The sequence below is a fragment of the Geotrypetes seraphini genome, chromosome 1 (assembly GCF_902459505.1).
Source record: "Geotrypetes seraphini chromosome 1, aGeoSer1.1, whole genome shotgun sequence".
Lineage (NCBI taxonomy): Eukaryota > Metazoa > Chordata > Amphibia > Gymnophiona > Dermophiidae > Geotrypetes > Geotrypetes seraphini.
Genome location: NC_047084.1, coordinates 473,677,386 through 473,696,419, shown reverse-complemented (window position 1 = coordinate 473,696,419; position 19,034 = coordinate 473,677,386). Strand labels below are relative to the sequence as shown.

At 44.1% G+C, this 19,034-nt stretch overlaps 2 protein-coding genes across 5 annotated transcripts in view; one reads left to right on the top strand and one right to left on the bottom strand.

Moving 5' to 3' along the window:
* Window positions 1–13,022, bottom strand: part of PTAR1 (protein prenyltransferase alpha subunit repeat containing 1) — a 77,496-nt gene extending 64,474 nt beyond the window's left edge. The window contains exons 1-2 of one of the 3 annotated variants that reach the window (XM_033924727.1): window positions 12,835–13,022; window positions 3,824–3,993 (exon numbers count right to left, since the gene is read on the bottom strand). In XM_033924727.1, coding sequence (XP_033780618.1) covers window positions 3,824–3,993; window positions 12,835–12,920 — 256 coding nt within the window. In that variant the 5' untranslated portion in view covers window positions 12,921–13,022. Of the gene's footprint in view, window positions 1–3,823; window positions 3,994–12,549; window positions 12,736–12,834 lie in introns of those variants that run through there. The other 2 variants (XM_033924717.1, XM_033924735.1) reach the window with 2 other exon arrangements.
* A 3,105-nt stretch (window positions 13,023–16,127) lies between these two features.
* The window catches only part of C1H9orf135 (chromosome 1 C9orf135 homolog), a 63,850-nt gene continuing 60,943 nt past the window's right edge, over window positions 16,128–19,034 (top strand). The window contains exon 1 of one of the 2 annotated variants that reach the window (XM_033924754.1): window positions 16,128–16,500. In XM_033924754.1, coding sequence (XP_033780645.1) covers window positions 16,394–16,500 — 107 coding nt within the window. In that variant the 5' untranslated portion in view covers window positions 16,128–16,393. Of the gene's footprint in view, window positions 16,501–17,756; window positions 18,221–19,034 lie in introns of those variants that run through there. The other variant, XM_033924746.1, reaches the window with a different exon arrangement.

The window sequence follows — 19,034 nt, the reverse complement described above, 5'->3', positions numbered from 1 at the left end:
TTGTGTGAAGTTGGCGGTGGAAATGATTTGACTCTTATTTTGGGTATCGATGCCGAGAAGGCATTTGATAGGGTTTATTGGCCCTATCTGTTTCAAGTATAAAAAAAGATAGGGATATCTGGAATTTTCCTACATTGGCTTCGACAGTTATATATGGCCCCTTTGGCTTCAATTAATATCAGTGGAGGATAAGCTGAATGCTTTACTTTGGGGAGGGGGAACTCGCCAAGGCTGTGCTTTGTCACCTGTTCTTTTTGCACTAGTTATGGAGCTTCTTGCACAACTGGTTAGACAAACTTCAAATATCAATTAGTCGGATGGACTGCCTGGCTGAAAGGCCCTAGGGAGAACACTGTTGATGATGCTACAATAATGTCAAGATTGTGTGTCAGACATGTCTACTTGCTCTGAGCCACAGCCACTGTGAGAAGGGCTTCTCTTCTTATTTTCTTAAACTTTGGGAATGAGGTTTAGTATGTAATACATTTTATCATGTGCTTTGCTTGAGTAATGCATTATTAAAAACAAAAAACAATCCAGTGAACAGTAAACAGTCAAGCGGAGAAAGATAAAAGGAAAAAACTGCAAAGACGATGATCAAAGTGTCAGGCTACTTTATTAAAAATTGATAAAATATAGTAATCTCAATAGTTGTTCTCATATATGAAGTATAGGACCTGAAACGAGCCGTGTTTCGGAGAAACACTTCTCCCTCAGGGGTCCAGATAAAATAGAATCACAATTATGAAGAATCGTGGATACTGAGAAGTCAATACAACAAGTCGGTGGACAGTAAATACTGCCGGATTATGTCCTGCTTCAGCGACTTGCTGTATTAACTTCTCAATATCTACGGTTCTCCGTAATTGTGATTCTATTTTGTCTGGACCCCTGAGGAAGGAGTTTCTCTGAAACATGGCCCATGTCGTGAACTGTACTTCACATATGTGAACAATTATTGAGATTACTATATTTTATCAACTTTTAATAAAGTAGCCAGATGCTTTGTACATCGTGTCTGCAGTTTTTCCTTTCGTCTTTCTCTGCATAATGCATTATTAAACATCTTTTTCGATTATTATCAAAGAGGAGTCCTCTTTAAACCAAAAAAATAGAAGGTTTAGTATGTAATATATATATATTTTTTCATGTGCTTTGCTTAAGTAATGTATTATTAAACATCTTTTTCCATTATTATTAAAGAATAGTCCTCTTTACCCCAAAAATAGAAGCCCTGTTCACCTATATGTGGATGCCTCCGGCATGCCTAAGTCGCGTCCACCTATCTCGTGCCCAACTAACATCCAAAAGTAGACCTGGTTTTGGAACACCTACATTTTAGGTGAAAATATAGATGCATTAGGACCCTGAGCACTATGCAATTCTATAAGTGGATGTCCATATTAAAACCACGCCCGTTAGGCGCTGCTTTTTCCAATGGGCGGCTACAAAACTCTGGCTGCCTATTTTGTGAATCGCACACAGCCTTTGGCCGTCTAACTTTAATTATTGCTTGTTAAAGTTGTTAACTGGGTTTATTATCCAATTTAGTTGGCTGCCTAAGTTGCTGGACGGCCACATTATGGACACCTAACTTTAGGGGCAAATTCTGGAAAGGATGCCTAAAGCAAGTCTACATCTGAACTGCAGAAGAGAAAAACAATTAAAGTTTTGGACTGACCTAGTCAAAGTCCTGAGTTGAACCCAATAGAAATGTTGGGTTAGGACCCAAAACAAACAGTTCATGCATAAAAATCTACAAATGCATCTGAATTAAAACAATTATGCAAGATGAGTGGGCTACGGTTTCTCATAGCGAAGACTGATATCAAATTATAGAAAGTGGTTGATTGCAATTGCTGCTGCTAAAATGGTTTAACCTTCTATTAAATTTAGGGTACAGTTACTTTTTCAAATGGGTGATGGATAACTTTATTCCTAGAATAAAAATACTAATTAAAAAATGTGTGTTTACTCAGGTTTTCTTTGTCTAATACATATAGTATTATATTTTGTTTTACGATCAGAAACTATTTAGTGAGATACATATGAAATTAGGAGAGGGAACTTTTTTTTACATTACTGGAAAATGTGGCAAACAGATACTGTGCAAGTATATTTGTTAACATAACACTAGACACACAGTTATTTTCTTAAGTTTTCTCACAGCTGCCTGCCACATGAACCTCTGCGAAAACACCAGTTTACTATAATCAGGTCCAAAAAGTCTACCCTGTCCCCTCTTGTTTCCCACGCTCATTTCATCTTCCTGCCCAGAAGTTCATAGTTACTCTGTATATCACATAGAACAGCTGAGTCTTTGTGTTGATGGTACAGTGGCATGCATTTACAGCAAAACCTTGGATTGCAAGTAACTTGGTTTGCAAGTGTTTTGCAAGACAAGCAAAACATTTTACTAAATTTTGACTTGATATACAAGCAATGTCTTGCAATACAAGTACATTCAGTATACACACATCACAACTGAGCCGATGGTTCTTCTCTCTCTGACGCTGCAAGAGTCTAGTGACTGTTCTAAATGAGCAAAATCTTGCAATACGAGCACATACAGTATACACGTGTCATTATCACAACTGAGCCGATGGTGGTTCTCTCTCTGACGCTGCGGGAGTGTAGTGACTGTTCTAAACAAGTGAGGTCTTGCAATATAAGTACGTATAGTATTTTGTATTAAAGTTTTTGGGTTTTGGAACGAATCGTCTGTGTTTCCATTATTTCTTATAGGGAAATTTGCTTTGATATATGAGTGTTTTGGATTACAAGCAGGCTTCTGAAACGAATTATGCTCGCAAACCAAGGTTTTACTGTATTTATTTATTTTTCTATATCATTCTCCCAGGGGAGCTCAGAACGGTTTACATTAATTTATTCAGGTACTCAAGCATTTTCCCTGTCTGTCCTGGTGGGCTCACAATCTATCTAATGTACCTGGGGCAATGGAGGGATTAAGTGACTTGCCAAGGGTCACAAGGAGCAGCATGGATTTGAACCCACAACCTCAGGTTGCTGAGGCTGTGGCTTTAACCACTGCACCACATTTGTAGAGATCCCACCAAATGGTTAAAAAAGAGCCAATTCAGTTACCATATACAACTTTATCTGCCATCATGTTTCTATATGGTTACTGTGGATGGGCAGACTAGATGGGCCATTTGGCCTTTATCTGCCATCATGTTTCTATGTCTTGGCACCAGTTTTACTGAATATCTTGAAAATGAGAAGGAAAAATTCCCAAGAAGCATCAGCTTGTGTTTCCTTTCTTCAAAAGAAATACCATTCTTTAAGCAATCTCATGTCAGCCCCCAGAGGCAGGTTTGATCAACCTCTGCCTTACTGATTCTGGCAAGTGGGAGACAGGAATGACTTCCTACTGATCATAGCTATGTAGGGAACCCTCTCATGATGCAACGGGGCAGCTTCACTTTAGACTCTGAATAATTCTAGGGCCTCATGTGCCAGACATCAGTGGGTTTTTTTACCTCACAAAGAAAAACAAAAAGCTATCAGGTGAGCCCAAGGCTCTCCTTCCCTTTTCTACGATGAAAGCTGGACTGGGGCAAAGGGTTAAAGAAAAAAAAAAGGGGGGGAGGGACTTAGCAGAAATGCCACACTTTTTGAGAAGCAGATATTTTTATGAATTGTGACATTTTCCTTAGAAATACAAAAGTTTCCCAGAGATCTCTTCTGGTTCCAGGAACAACTTTGATCCCAACACTTTCCTAAGAATTAAAACACATCATAGCGAGAGAACAGGGAACAAAACTAAGCCTATGTATAACTAGCCAGGAGGAGACAGACCTACCATCTCTGTTCAGCCACTGCTTCCTCTGCTTGTAGAGGAGGAGTCTGTGGTGAACATAGGGTAAAAGGAATTTGATGCACCAGCTCTCCACACCCAGCTTGTTTTCAACTAACACTATTGGGCTCCGATTATACCTTGCCTCAGGGCATGGTATCAGTCCAATCTCATCTCTGAAAAGAACAAGAAAACAAGGTTAAATTACAGCTATGCTCTTACTAACCACGCAAACTCCTGTCTTTTTCATAAGGATTATGCAGTGTTTCAAGCTCTGCGCTGCAATTAAAGAAAGCCATTTTCATGTTTTCCTGCTACAGTGAACTCTATACTTGAAGCCTCTCCCTCCTTCCATTAAGCCAGTTATAACAATGTAAGCAACTAGGAGGCCAGGGTTAGAGAAGCTAGGGGGGAGTGCACAAGTGTTTACGGTACTTCTGCAGAGAACTGTGGCTATACCTCCAATTGCTGGGCAAGATGGGCTACTAAAGTAAGGAAAAATAACGCACTGCATTATGTATAATTAATTTACCATTTGCTACCTCTAGTCGAGACAAGCTGCTTTCACTGCATTCGTGTACTATGGTGGAAGCAGATGGTTTAGATTAGAGACTATTATAATTCTTGCAATAGAAACTGTTCCAAATTGAGCTGGAGGCCTAAAGACACAGAAGAAAGCTGTGCCCCCTACCTCCCAATAAAAAAGGAAAAATTATGGCATTGCTTGAACACACTAATCACATTTTTTAATGAAACAGACAAAGCAGCAGTGGGAGAACCAGTAGGGCAGAAACATTTTATCCCCCTGAATGGAGAAAAAGAGAGTAGAACCCCTACCCCATGGACAGTAATGTGTTAAAGGCTTGGTGATGAAGTCCGCTGATACGTGCCTGTCTTTCTCTGCTCCTGGGCTAGAGATGCAGTGTGGCGAGTGTGCAAGCCTTAAGGAAAGCAGAGCACTTAAGCCTGGCTTGCTGACAAGCTGGCTGGACTGAGATGCTCCCCAGTGGGTGTACAGCCCTACCCCTCTCACACTTTCTTTTGTAGCCCAGATGCAACCTTTTTTCAGGTTGCTTCCCCCCTTATATTTTTCACCTTCTCTTTTCCTCCTGTCTCCATCCCATTAAGTCTTTCCTGGAGATTTCCATCCTCTTCCATTTTCTATAGAAGTTTCTCCTTCTTTCAGCTCTCGGTTTCCTCGTTCAAACTTTTAGTCTCCCTATTCTGTAATCTGACTCACAATTTCTCCTGGTCCAGTGCAGGAAGAAAAAATAGAGAGGGACACAAAGAGAAAGAGAGGGAGAGAGAAGGGCACAAAGAGAAAAAGAGGGACACAAAGAGAGGGAGAGAGAAGGAAGACCAGATGCAGGAAGAGAAGCAGGTGTAAGGTAAAGAACTTTTGGTGAGGTAAGGTATAGAAAAACTAATGAGAGGATCTGGTAGAGAAGGAAAAACAGGATTAAAAAAGGCAGGAGAAAATAGCAATTAATTAGGTATACGTACTAAAAAATTATATATACTAGGAAAGAACTGAGCAAAAAAACATTCAAAATTTTGACTTTTTAATAAAATCTCTTGTCCTTCACTGCTCCAGCTAACCTTGAGGCAGATGTTCAAAAGTGGGCCCCCCAAAATAGCTAAGTAATGCTCAAATTAAATCATGTGCAAATGATATGCACAATTAATTTATGCTAACAAAGAAAAGCCCTCTTTTACCACGGCCCGGAGTACTACATGCTCCGATGCTTATAGGAATGCTATAAATGTTGGAGCATTTAGCGCTCTGGGCTGCAGTAGAAAGCTCTATTGCGGTTTATTAAAAGTGGGAAAGTAAGGGGAGGACAGTACCTGGACAATGTGTACAAACGTTTTGCAGTGAATATAGCTTTTGTGCACATCCAGACAAACCTGAAGTGCAAGTACACATTGGCACTGTTTAACATTTTTAAATACAAGTCTTTCAAAACAATTGTTTTAAAGCAGCACTTATTTGTTTTGGCATTTCCAAATTGCACTAGGTTGGAAGACCAGTAGCTTTGCCTGTTATTATTGGGGGGAGAGGGGGGTCCTACTCTTTTACTAAGTTGTGTTTTTTTTAAATTGAAATATTTTTATTCAAAAATATTTTTATTCAAAAACACAGCAAGTACAAGAAGTGTGTATCATACACAGCAGCAACAAAACAAGAAAACAAGCTGCAATCATGAACGCACAAAAAACAAGATGCATATGCGAGCTACAATGAACACAATATCAAACATCACTACTATAGAATACCCCAACCCCCAACCCCTTGACCCAACTCTCCAACTCTTATAGCTCCAACTAAATCTCTAGAAAAAATCCCCACTACATCTCCTCTTACCCACCCATAGCCCAAAGCCTACACCCTCAAGGTAAAGCTTCTCCAAATAGAAGCATATCCGTATCTCTTGCCATGCTGGAGGGCAGTCAGCTGATACATATGCTGCCACTACTGCAGCTTCGGTACCACCATCGTCCAATCCTGTGAAACAGATTGGTTCCAACGGACTGCAAGCACAAGTCTGGCAGCCGTGAGGGCCAGTTTACAAAAGCTGGATTCCCCCTGTTCCAAATCCAGCTCATGCCATTGAAGCAACACATGTCGCTATGAAGCAGGTACAACCTTACATAATATCCTTGAGATTTCCTGAAAAACAGAACCTCCAAACTCCTGTATTTTAGCACAATCCCACCACATTGGCAAATAAGTCCCCACCTCCCCACACCCTCTCCAGCAGTGTCCATCCCTACTTTGCCCCATCTGTGCTAAAAGCACCGGGATATATAATACCAGCATATAATAACCTTATACATAAGTACATTTTCCACGATTAATGCCACAATCCCCAAAGAAGACACCTCCCGCCATATAGTGTCCCAATGCACAGAAGTGATTGCAGACCCTAAATTCCCTTCCCATTCTCTCATAAAGGGCAAGAGCACCTCCCCCTCGTATTCAAGCATTTTATAGATAGCTGAAATTGCCCCTTTCTGTAGAGATGAACAATTAATTTCTCAAAGGGAGTTTTCATCCTAAGCAATTCCTGCAAAAGCCCTGATGTCTGCAAATAATGTGTAACCTGTAAATAGGGAAAAAAAGCCTTAGAAAGCAACCCATATTTGGTCTGAAGTTCAGAAAAAGGCCATACTCACCCCAGAGCCACATCACACAATTGTCCCGCACAAACCAAACCCTTGGACTCCCAAGGAACAAACACCCCCTCGCCTCGGCAAGGTGCAAACTCTGGGTTAAATCTGAAGAGAGCCAACAAAGAATATTGACTGGCCTCTAACAAAAACTCCTGCACCGTCCTCTAAATGCGTAGAGTCATCTCCACAGACGACAAATCACCTGGTACTCTACCTCTCCTTGAAACCCATGGAAGATGCAATAAGGGGACTCCCCACCACCACCGTCGTCTGCTCTATTTCCACCCACTGCTTCGGGACCTGAGCTTGCCATTCAATAAGTGCTCTTAATTAGGCAGCCTGAAAGTATTTTACCAAATTGGGTACTGCTAAGCCTCCCTTTGGTCTGCCCAGATAAAGAACCCGCTTCCCCACCCTGGGGCACCTACCATCCCAGATAAATAGCAAGACGCTGTGCTGTAACCCATCCAACATAGAACGGCTCACCCATAACGAAACATAAAACAGTTGTGGCAAAATCATCATTTTTACCACTTCAATATGGCCTAATCAAGAAAAGTACATCCTTCCCCATCTGTCCAAGTCAGTCCTAATGCGGTGAAACAGTGAAGGATAATTGAGATCTTATAGATTCGTAGCCAGGGGTCCAAAAAGGACTCCCAGATAACACAAGGACAATCAGACCCACCTAAATGGGAAACGTTGTTGTAACTGCTCTACTGCTCCCACTGGCAAGTTCACATTCAGCAGTTCCGATTTTCTCAAATTATCCCGGAAACCCGAACTCTGCTATAATCGTCCAACTCAGCCTAATCGTCATCAAAGACCTTTCCGGATCCTGCAATGTAAAAAGCAAATCATCCGTGAAAAGACTCATCTTATATTCCTCTCCGGATGTTTGAGCTCTAGAGATTTTAGGATTATAACGCACTCTCTAAGCCAAAGCTTCAATCACCAATGCAAACAGTATGAGCGACAGTGGACACCCCTGGCACATTTCCTGATATAAGGAGAAAGTTCTAGAGTAGCTACCATTAATTTTTATATATCCTACTGTATTAGTGTAAAGAATCTGAATCCACTCATGCATTGAAGTTTCCAACCCAATAGACTCCAAAACCCTTAGATGTAAAAGGCCAGGAGACTCGATCAAAGACCTTTTCAGTATCTATTGACAAAATACTATCCCCTGTTGAAACCACCAGACTGTCTCTCATAAGTTATACACCCTCCAAATATTATCGCCTACTTGCCAGCCTGCAACAAAACCAGATTGGTCTGGGTATACAAGACGAGAGACCCAACTCATCAAGCAGTCCGCCAGAACTCATATAAAGATTTTGGTATCTACTCCCAATAGAGAAATTGGGTGGCAAGAGGCACAATTCAGCAGGTCCTTCCCCTCCTTAGGAAGAATCATGACCTCTGCTAGATGCATAAAGAAGGACAGTGGAGTGCAACCCTCTAATGCAGTGATTCCCAACCCTGTCCTGGAGGAACACCAGGCCAATCGGGTTTTCAGGCCAGCCCTAATGAATATGCATGAGAGAGATTTGCATATGATGGAAGTGATAGGCATGCAAATTTGCTTCATGCATATTCATTAGGGCTAGCCTGAAAACCCAATTGGCCTGGTGTTCCTCCAGGACAGGGTTGGGAACCACTGCTCTATTGAACTGAAAAAGTGTAAAAAGGGCAGCAAAAGCAGATCTTGAAAATGCTTATAGTATTTTACTGTAAAGCCATTCAGCCCAAGGATCCAAGCTTCATGTACCTAAAAGCCTTTTCGCAATGAGGAAACTTTGGTATGCACGCCATTGATAGTAATAAGAAGTCCAAACGGGTATGTCCATATATATCACACATTTGCTCCAGTTAGTGTTTGGGTGACATCTTTAAAGGAACAACGTTTCTAGTGAGTGCTGGCTACTAAGTCCTGGTAAAACTCCAAGTGATTACCCTCCCAAGTAACCTTGCCGAGCTCTTGGGCCTGACGCAGGGCCCTTTCCTTGAGAATGAAACTCTGCAAGCAAATCACTATGTCCTTAAGTCTATCTGCCACCTGAGGACCCAAGACCCGATGGGCTCTTTCAATGCTCAGGTCCAGCGTCTCATCCTCGAGTAACTACCACAACAATTTAGACTCTGTCTCCTGGACATCCCTATAGGCTTCAGGCTCCAGTAGCCCTGCACCCTAAAGTTGTTTCTACGGGTGCAGTTTTGTAAATCCTCCAGCTTATACAACAGCACCCGGTACTCCTATCTTCTGCTGTACTCCAGTCATACCCTTCTCACAACTGTCCAACCTAGATTCCATGACATCCACATGTCCCCAATTCAATGAGGTTGGCCTGAAGCTCCTGCAAAGCCTCACGCACCTGCACAACTGCCAATATTTCTGACATCACCTCTTGGATCCACTGCTGCATGTCTGCCTTCGTGAGCAGATCCTGCCCCTCCATCCCCGTTGAGAGTAATTCTGGGGATTCCCAACACTCTTACATCTGGCACGAGCTGTCTACTGGTCTCCTCCATCAGTCCCCTGCCACATGCACTGTGACTCGACTACTTCTCACCGGTGTCATTCATGGCCATGGGCTCCCCATTCGTTCAGCCACCACTGCTGCAAAGAGTGTTTCCAGCCAAATGCACACCAAATGTTTTGGAGATTTGCTCAGGGCTAGATTGGAGCTCTAGACTTAGCTGCTTCAGTGACATTACTTCCTCCCTCTTTTACTATTTACTATGGTTTTATATATTGGAGTTCTTTGTCCTGATTTTAGAATGTACACCACTTTGATTTTATGAAAGAAAGGTGGTTTAGCAAAAATCTAATAAACTAAACTTTAAAGTTTTGAAAGGCTCACATTTAAGAGCAAAAAACCAGGCGTCAATATGTGCTTTCATTTTTGTTTTTGGTCAGATTTGTGCACTTTTGTTTAGAACTTGCAGGAGTCTCCTTCCACTTGTATAAGATAAAATCCATAGTTCAATGTGAAAAAATTGACAAAAAAAAATCTCCTGAAAACCTTCTACACTGCCTGTGACCTGGCAGTAAAATGTTAGTATTATGAGACATCATTTCCTTCTGTGTATTGTAGCAGAATATTTAGGCCCTCTTTTACTAAGCCACAGTAAAGGTTTCTACCGTGGCCCGGAATGCTAATTGCTCCGACACTTGATAGAATTCTTATGTGCAACTAATCACAATTAATAATTTTAAACAAAATGCAGCCCTAATTTCAATACAACTTTTGGCCATCTTTAGCACATTCAGTGCACAATAAGGTGCATGTAAATCAGGCACTAACCATATTTTTAAAAGTGGGCCCCTCTATGAGCAGATCTTCAAGAAAAGTTCCAAGGGAGATCTGGGAAACTACAGACTAGTGAGTCTGACTTTGATACCGGGAAAGATGGTAGAGGGGCTGATAAAGAACTGCATCATCGATCACCTTGACGGACACAAACTGATGAGGACTAGCCAGCACAGCTTCAGCAAAGGAAGATCTTGCTTGACAAACTTACTGCTCTCCTTCAAAGGAGTAAATGAACTGATAGACAAGGGTGACCCAGTCGACATTGTATATCTAGATTTTCAGAAGGTGTTCGACAAGGTTCCGCATAAACTTCTACTTCGAAAAATTGCAAGCCGTTGAATCAAGGGTGATATACTCACGTGGACGTGGATTAAAAACTGGTTGGAGGATAGGAATCAGAGAGTGGGGGGTGAATGGACAATACTCGAACTGAAAAAGCGTCATGAGTGGAGTGCCGCAGGGTTCAGTGCTCTGGTCTGTGCTGTTCAACATATTTATAAACGAACTAGAAGGTCCTAGATGAGTGAGGTGATTAAATTTGCAGATGATACAAAGTTATTCAGAGTAGTGAGGACACAGAAGGATTGCAAAGACCTACAACGAGACATACACTCGAGGAATGGGCCACGAAATGGCAAATGAGGTTCAATGTGGATAAGTTTAAGGTGATGCATGTCGGTAACAAAAATCATATGCATGAATACAGGATGTCCGGTGCTATACTCGGAGAGAGCCCCCAGGAAAGAGACTTGGGAGTACTTATAGATAAGTCAATGAAACCGTCTGCGTAATGTGTGGCAGTGGTGGCGAAAAAGGCAAACAGAATGCTAGGAATGATTAAAAAGGGGATCACGAACAGATCTGAAAAGGTTATCATGCCATTATACTGGGCCATGATACGCCCCCACATGGAATACTGCATCCAACACTGGTCGCTGTACATGAAAAAGGACATTGTATTACTTGAAAGGGTCCAGAGAAGAGCGACAAAAATGGTTAAGGGACTGGGGGAGTTGTCACACAATGAGAGGCTAGAGAAACTGGGCCTCTTCTCCCTTGAAAAGAGGGGACATGATTGAAACATTCAAGATATTGAAGGGAATTGACCTAGTAGAGAAAGAGAGATTGTTCATCCTCTCCAAGGTGAAGAGAACAATCGGGCACTCGTAAAGTTAGAAGGAAAAGATTCTGTACAAACATAAGGAAGTTCTTCTTCACCCAGAGAGTGGTAGAAATCTGGAATGCTCTTCCGGAGGCTGTTATAGGGGAAAGCACCCTGCAGGGATTCAAGAAAAGGTTGGATAAGTTCCTACTAGAACAAAACATACGCAGGTAAGGCTAGACTCAAATAGGGCACCGGTCTTTGACCTAAGGGCCGCCACGTGAGCAGACTGCTGGGCACAATGGACCACTGGTCTGACCCAGCAGTGGCAAATCTTATGTTCCGTTTACTATAAGCCAGGCTTTATGACGAACTGGTGGGGCCAGACAGACGTGGGAGGGGAACAGCAGCATTCAAAAGGCAGTAGGGGTGGAAGCATCCAGAACATCAGAAAATCCAGAAACATAGGATAGTGAAAATCTGTGGAGAAGCTAATGCAGTAGTATTAGAAACTTGACAGAGATGAAGTCAAAGCTTTACAGGGTAGGGCAGGGGGAAATGACAACACATCTGGTAGAATCAGAACAGAGACCCAAAGAAACACAAAGGAGGAACAGCTGGAAGCAGGAGCTTGCTGGGAAGGGGTTGTAAGGGGAGACTGAGGAGTGTGCGGGGGGGGGGGGGGGGGTAGGGCGCAGCTACAAGACAAGGAGATTAAAAATATTTAATAGTTGGTTATGGTCCCAGGGCTTATTTATCCCAATTATATGACAGAATACAACCCGAAACGCAGATAACACACCATTACCACTAACTAGTGACCCTGCTTATATCTTTATCTGTACCACAGTAATCATGGAAAGCCAGGTACTGACAAGGTCACAGTTTAATAAACTTGAATTGTTATATTGGGTCGCCACGAGGATTTCCTCACAGGATAGTGGCTCCAGTTTAGTGTTCGCCGATGTTCACCACCTCACTATACCATCATGACCCTGTATCCTTCCTTTTCCAAACTTTTACGGCTAACAGCACATAGCTAGCTCAACAGGAGGGACTAACACTTAACCCCGCTCTCAGGGAACTCACTTTTTGTGATCGAAAAGCCAGCAGATCAAGCTACTGAATAAACTAACCTCTCACGGTCAGCCACTTGCTTTAACATTCGCACACCAAAAGTTTAGAAAAAAGTTTCTCATCACGGAATTGTTCTCCCCCCCCCCCCCCATACTTTTCGTTTTCTTATGAAACGCATGCACGCAATAACCCCGTTAATAGGCGCATGGAAGCAGCAGCAATAGAGCAATTCCAAGCCACACAGGGGAGGGGCTTCCCGGGAACTCCCAGCGCCCGCTCTTGCTGAGGCCATGACGTAACAACCCCCGACCTCATCCCGTTCCAGAATCCGCCCCCGAACTCACATGTTGGGGTTCTTCTGGAAGGCACTGTTGATGTCCCGTACCACACGCTGCACCAGCACATCCACCTCCTCCTTCCACTCGGCCATCGTTACGCTAACCGAGCCAGGCAAGGCGGCAAAGCGCGAGCCGGTGACGACTTCCGGGGCAACTCGAGGTCAACTCTGTTTACTGGAGGGAGGGGAAAAGGGGAGAGGTGGAGCTTGAGGGTGGACTCAGCTCCTCCTTATCTTCTTCTCTTGCGGGCGCCTAGTACACGATCCTCTTCCTAGGCTGGTAGAAGAGATGTGATCTGTTTCGCTTGCTGCACGTCGTATAGATTTGTTCTCTGGGGTGAATGGCTGAGAATTAATGGCTTTGCTATTTAACTCCGCTTTTTATAAAACGTTTTTAGCGCCGGCGTGATGAATGCTTTGCTTCCGACACTCAAGAGTTCTATGCATGTCGAGAGCGGGGGGGGGGGGGGGGTGTTTGTAAAAATAAAACAACTCGGGACAAATATTTATTTTTTTTAATTATAGGAGTAATATAAGAGAGAGAGAAACTGTGTAGGAGGCAGAAAGTGTTGGACCCATGGAGAGAGAGAGAAGAAGAGATGTTGGGGAGGGTAAAAAGGAGGGAAGGAGAAATGTCACACTCAGGGGAAGGGGGAGAGTGCAGAGTGAAAAGTTGGACTATTGGAAGGACAGAGAGATGTTGGTTGGGGAAGGGCATGAGGTCCGGAGGAGAAGAAGCAGAGAGAAAGAAATGTTGGACTGGTGGAAGGAAAGGAGGGAGAAATGTTGGCCTGGGAGGGGGGCCTGAAAGGAGGAAGGAAGGTGAGATATGCCAGACCGTGGAAAGGGAGGAAATGAAGGAGAGAGATTAGGGGGGCCTGCAAGAGGGGTAGAAGTGGGAGGACCACTAGGCAACAGTGATCACAACGCGATCAGATTCACATTAGAAAGGGGGACACCCATAGTAAGGAGGACCGCAACAACTGCGCTCAACTTCAAGAAAGGGAACTATGTTGCTATGAGGGAAATGGTGGGGAGGAAGCTCAGAAACATCTTTAGGATGTAGACTGTGGGAAGCGCCTGGACCCTATTCAGGGACACCCTGCAGGAAGCACAAAGAATGTACGTCCCCAGTTTCAGGAAAGGCTGCAAGAACAAGCGATCAAAGGACCCGGTTTGGATGTCAACTGAAGTAAAGAGGGCAATAAATGACAAAAAAGTATCCTTCCGGAGATGGAAAAAGGACCCAACGGAGGAAAATCACCAGGCGCACAGGAAATGCCAAAAGGAATGCCACTAAGAGGTTAGAAAAGCGAAAGGGGAATACGAAGAGGGGCTGGCCAGGGAGGCAAAAAACTTCAAGGCATTCTTCAGTTACGTAAAGGGGAAGCGACCAGCGAGAGAGGAGGTGGGGCCGTTGGACGATGGGGATAGGAAGGGAGTGATTAAGGAGGATAAAGAGGTAGCTGAGAGGTTGAACACGTTCTTCTCGTCGGTTTTCACGAGCGAAGACACATCTAATATACCGGACTTAGAGGAGCTCATGAGTGGGGAACAGGCCGAAAAATTGGAGCACATAGAGGTAAGTAAGGAGGATGTCCTCAAACAGATAGACATGTTAAAATGCGGTAAATCACCGGGCCCGGACGGGATCCACCCAAGGGTTCTGAAGGAACTAAGACAAGAAATAGCGGGCACAATCCAGCATGTTTGCAACCTATCCTTGAAAACTGGTGAGGTACCAGAGGACTGGAAATTGGCGAATGTCACACCTATCTTTAAGAAGGGATCGAGGGGTGACCCCGGGAACTACAGGCCGGTGAGCCTGACTTCAATTATAGGGAAGATGGTGGAAGCTATGATCAAGGACGGCATTTGCGAGTACATCGAGAGGAATGGCCTACTGAGAACAAGCCAGCACGGATTCTGTAAGGGAAGGTCGTGCCTAACGAACCTTCTGTACTTCTTTGAGGGAATAAGCAGTCGGGTGGACAATGGGGAACCCATAGACATCATTTACCTCGATTTTCAAAAGGCTTTTGACAAGGTGCCACATGAAAGGCTGCTTAGGAAGCTGTGGAACCACGGGGTGGGAGGGGATGTGCACAGATGGATCAAGCACTGGTTGTCGGGTAGACTGCAGAGGGTCGGAGTGAAGGGCCAATATTCTGACTGGCGGGGAGTCACGAGCGGTGTGCCACAGGGATCGGTGCTGGGGCCGTTACTCTTCAACATATTTATCAATGACCTGGAAAAGGAGGCAAAGTGCGAGGTTATAAAATTTGCAGACGATACCAAACTGTGCGGTAGAGTTAGGTCCAGGGAGGAGTGTGAGGACCTGCAAAGGGACCTGGACAAGCTGGAAGACTGGGCAAACAAATGGCAAATGCGCTTTAACGTGGAAAAATGCAAGGTCATGCATATAGGGAAAAAGAACCCGTTGTTCAACTACAAATTGGGGGGGGGGGGCATTGTTGGGAGACAGCAGACTTGAGAGAGACTTGGGTGTGCTGGTGGATGCATCACTGAAGCCATCTGCACAGTGCGCAGCAGCCTCGAAAAAAGCCAACAGGATGCTGGGCATCATAAAGAGGGGCATAACAACCAGGACGCGGGAAGTCATCATGCCATTGTATCGAGCGATGGTGCGTCCACATCTGGAATACTGCGTTCAGTATTGGTCGCCACACCTCAAGAAGGACATGGCGGTACTTGAGAGAGTCCAAAGGAGAGCAACGAAACTGGTAAAAGGGCTGGAACACTGCCCATATGCCGAGAGGTTGGATAGGCTGGGGCTCTTCTCTCTGGAAAAAAGGAGGCTCAGGGGAGATATGATAGAGACCTTCAAGATCATGAGGGGCATAGAGAGGGTGGATAGGGACAGATTCTTCAGACTGAAGGGGACAACAAGTACGAGGGGGCATTCGGAGAAACTGAAGGGAGATAGGTTCAAAACAAATGCAAGGAAGTTTTTTTTCACCCAAAGGGTCGTGGACACTTGGAATGCGCTACCGGAGGAAGTGATCAGGCAGAGTACGGTACAGGGATTCAAACAGGGATTGGACGGATTTCTGAGGGATAAAGGGATCGTGGGATACTGAGGGAGGAGCTGGGATGTAACACAAGTATAGAAAGCTAACCAGGTAATAAGTATAGAAACCCAACAGGTCGTGCATGTGCAAGACCGGAGGGTTAGGACTACGATGGGAAGATAGGACTTCAATGAGAAACCAAGGTGGCAAGGGAGCCCCTTCTGGTGATTCAGACAGGTCGTGACCTGTTTGGGCCGCCGCGGGAGCGGACTGCCGGGCAGGATGGACCTATGGTCTGACCCGGCGGAGGCACTGCTTATGTTCTTATGTCAGTCCACTGTGGGGAGGGAGGGAAGGAGAGAGATGTTGGACCACAGAAAAGGGGAGTGTCAGACAATAGGAGAGGAGAGAGGAAGGGAAGACATGAAAAGGTAGATTTTGAGAAGAAAGCAGAAAAATCGAAAAAAGTTGAATTTGAAAAATGAATGCCAAAGATGGATGTAAGGTAGAAAGTGAAGAAGAGAAAAACAGCCAATGGATAAGAAGGCCCTGGAAACACAGTTAAGAGCAGAGACAGAAGGAAGTGCAAACAGAGACTGGGATAGGATGATTAGAAATAAAAAAATCACCAGACAACAAAGGTAGGGAAAATGATTTTATTATGAATTTAGTGATCAAAATGTGTCAGTTTTGAGAATTTATATCTGCTGTCTACATTTTGCACTTTCCGCTCCTTTTACATAGCCACAATAGTGGTTTTTAGTGCAGGCCAGCGCACAGAATGTGCTGCTCCTGACGGTCATAGGAACTTTATGAGCATTGGGAGCAGCGCAGAACATTCAGTGTGCCAGCCTGCACTAAAAAACATTGCAGTTTTGTAAAAAGATTGGATTGGGTATACAGTGGAACCCTGGTTTACGAGCATAATTCATTCCAGAAGCATGCTCGTAAACCAAAGTGCTCATATATCAAAGCGAGTTTCCCCAAAGGAAGTAAGGGAAACTCGCTTGATTCATTCTGCCCCCCCCCCCCCCGAAGTCACCGGTGTTGCTCCACCTCACCCCCCCCACCACCGAGGCCACCGGCATCCCCCACCACTAAGAGAGCGGGAGCCAGAAGGCCTTGAGCATGTGCAGATGCTGAAGGCCCAGCCAGGCAAGAGGTGGGATCTTCGTGCCCCCGGCATGTCCTGTGGGTTGGTGCTGTGTGCCGGTGCCAGATCGGGGTAAGGGCTTGTGTTTGGGCAGGTGATGCCAGTTCTCAAGGGGGGGGGGGGGGGCGGGATCGCAAATCGAGTCAATGCTCGGTTTGCAAGGCACGATTTGTTCCTGTTTTACTCATTTTGCAAAACATTTGCAAACCGAGGTTTGACTGTATTTGTCTTTTTTTTTGTAGCAATTACTGAGGTGACATTGCATATTATAAAGTCATTTGCCTCCACCTCTTTGAAAAAAAAAACAAAAAAAACCCCAGAATAGAAATAATTAAAAATTTCTCTGCATACAGTGTGCTTTGTGTAGTTTAATTTTGTGGTTACCATTATTAAGATTATATTGTGTGTATATAAAAAATGAATGGAAGAAATTGCATTACTATTAGTACTGCTAATTTGGGGGCAGGGTACTTGGTTGATATTTGTTCGACTAAGGGGGTACTTGGCTTGAAGAAGTTGAGAAACACTGGTTTAGCCTACCCTATTGGCTCCACAAAGAGAAGTAAGAAAGAATCTAGCAGTCGGTCCCTTCCACACAACCAAACAAACCAATCTGGGCTCGCGGACAATCCCTTTGTATGGGAAGAATCGGTTCTCTCAAATCTCCCCCGCCCTTCTGAGAGGAGGGTACTAGACGCGGAGGGATCTCAGATCAGGCAGGTTCATACATAGCCGTCTGGGCGAGCCGGGTTGCCACGGTGACGTGCTGCAAGCTAGTTGAGAGCTCCTTGTTATTCCTCTCTTGCATCCTAAGAGCTTGATTTAGTTTTGTTCGTGAGACCCTCGACCTATCAATAACGGCGAATCAGTAATGAAATGAGCTTCAACCAAGGGCGAAGATAAGGAAGGAGAATTATTATTATTTTTTTTGTTAACTGTGCGTGGAGCGGCGGTAGAGAAGGGAAGTGGATTTGTGCGCGAGTGTGCCTATAGTGACGGAGGTGGGCGAAGACTCGCGCAGGTGCAGGCATTCCGGAACCCGCGGGGGAGGAGACTCTAGCTTTGACCGGGGAGGCTTGCTAAGAGGAGGGGTTAGGTGCTATGGAGCTGCTGTGGCCATTACTGGACACGAGGGAGCGTAAAGGCTCTCTGAGTTTACGTTCCCAAAATGTCATGACCTATGGAAGATCAACTCTCCTATACAACTGGTGAATATACCTGCATGTTCTGGGTCATATGGGCTAAAGTGGAGGTACTTAAAGTTCCATCTGGGTAAAATCTTTACCTAAACTCTAAATAGAAAATCAATATGGCTTAAGGAGAACCTTCTTGCTCTAACGGTAACCCCGCCATCCCAAATGAATGCATTTGTTTTCCCTCCTCTTCTAATCTTATCGCCCTTCCACCATTTATTGACGATCAGCTCAGATATTTGGACACTGATAAACTTTTGGGCATCATCTTTGACACTCAAGCTGTAAACCTCAGATCAATTTCTTTATCCATGCTGCCTTCTTTTCTTTACAGCTATTATGTCCATTCAATCATTTTTATCCCACACTCTTCTCCATTTGCTGATTCATGCCATGGTTATTTCTCTTTTGGCCTACTGCAACCCGTATGCTGGACGTTCATTTAACTCACTAAAGAGATTACAGTCCATGACGACAGCAGTTTAAACTCTTTAATTTGGCTATTGCTTTGATCACAGTGATCCCTTTTCTCAAATTAGAACATTGGCTTCTACTCACATTCAACTTGTTAACCTTGGTCTGCAAATCATTATCTCTTCCTGTGCCCTTGAACCTTAGTAAACTCATTATACCATGCGCTCCCTTCTGTGCCCTCTATTCTGCCAATAACCTATTGTCTCTTCTGCTACTATTACAAATTTGAGGTTTATCTCAGTTTTCAGCCTCCCCTTATATAGGTCCTAAACTGCATAATGATCTGCCCTTACATATCAAGAATCTTCCAACCCTCCTGGAAGTTAATAAAGCACATAAAACTCACCTTTTCATA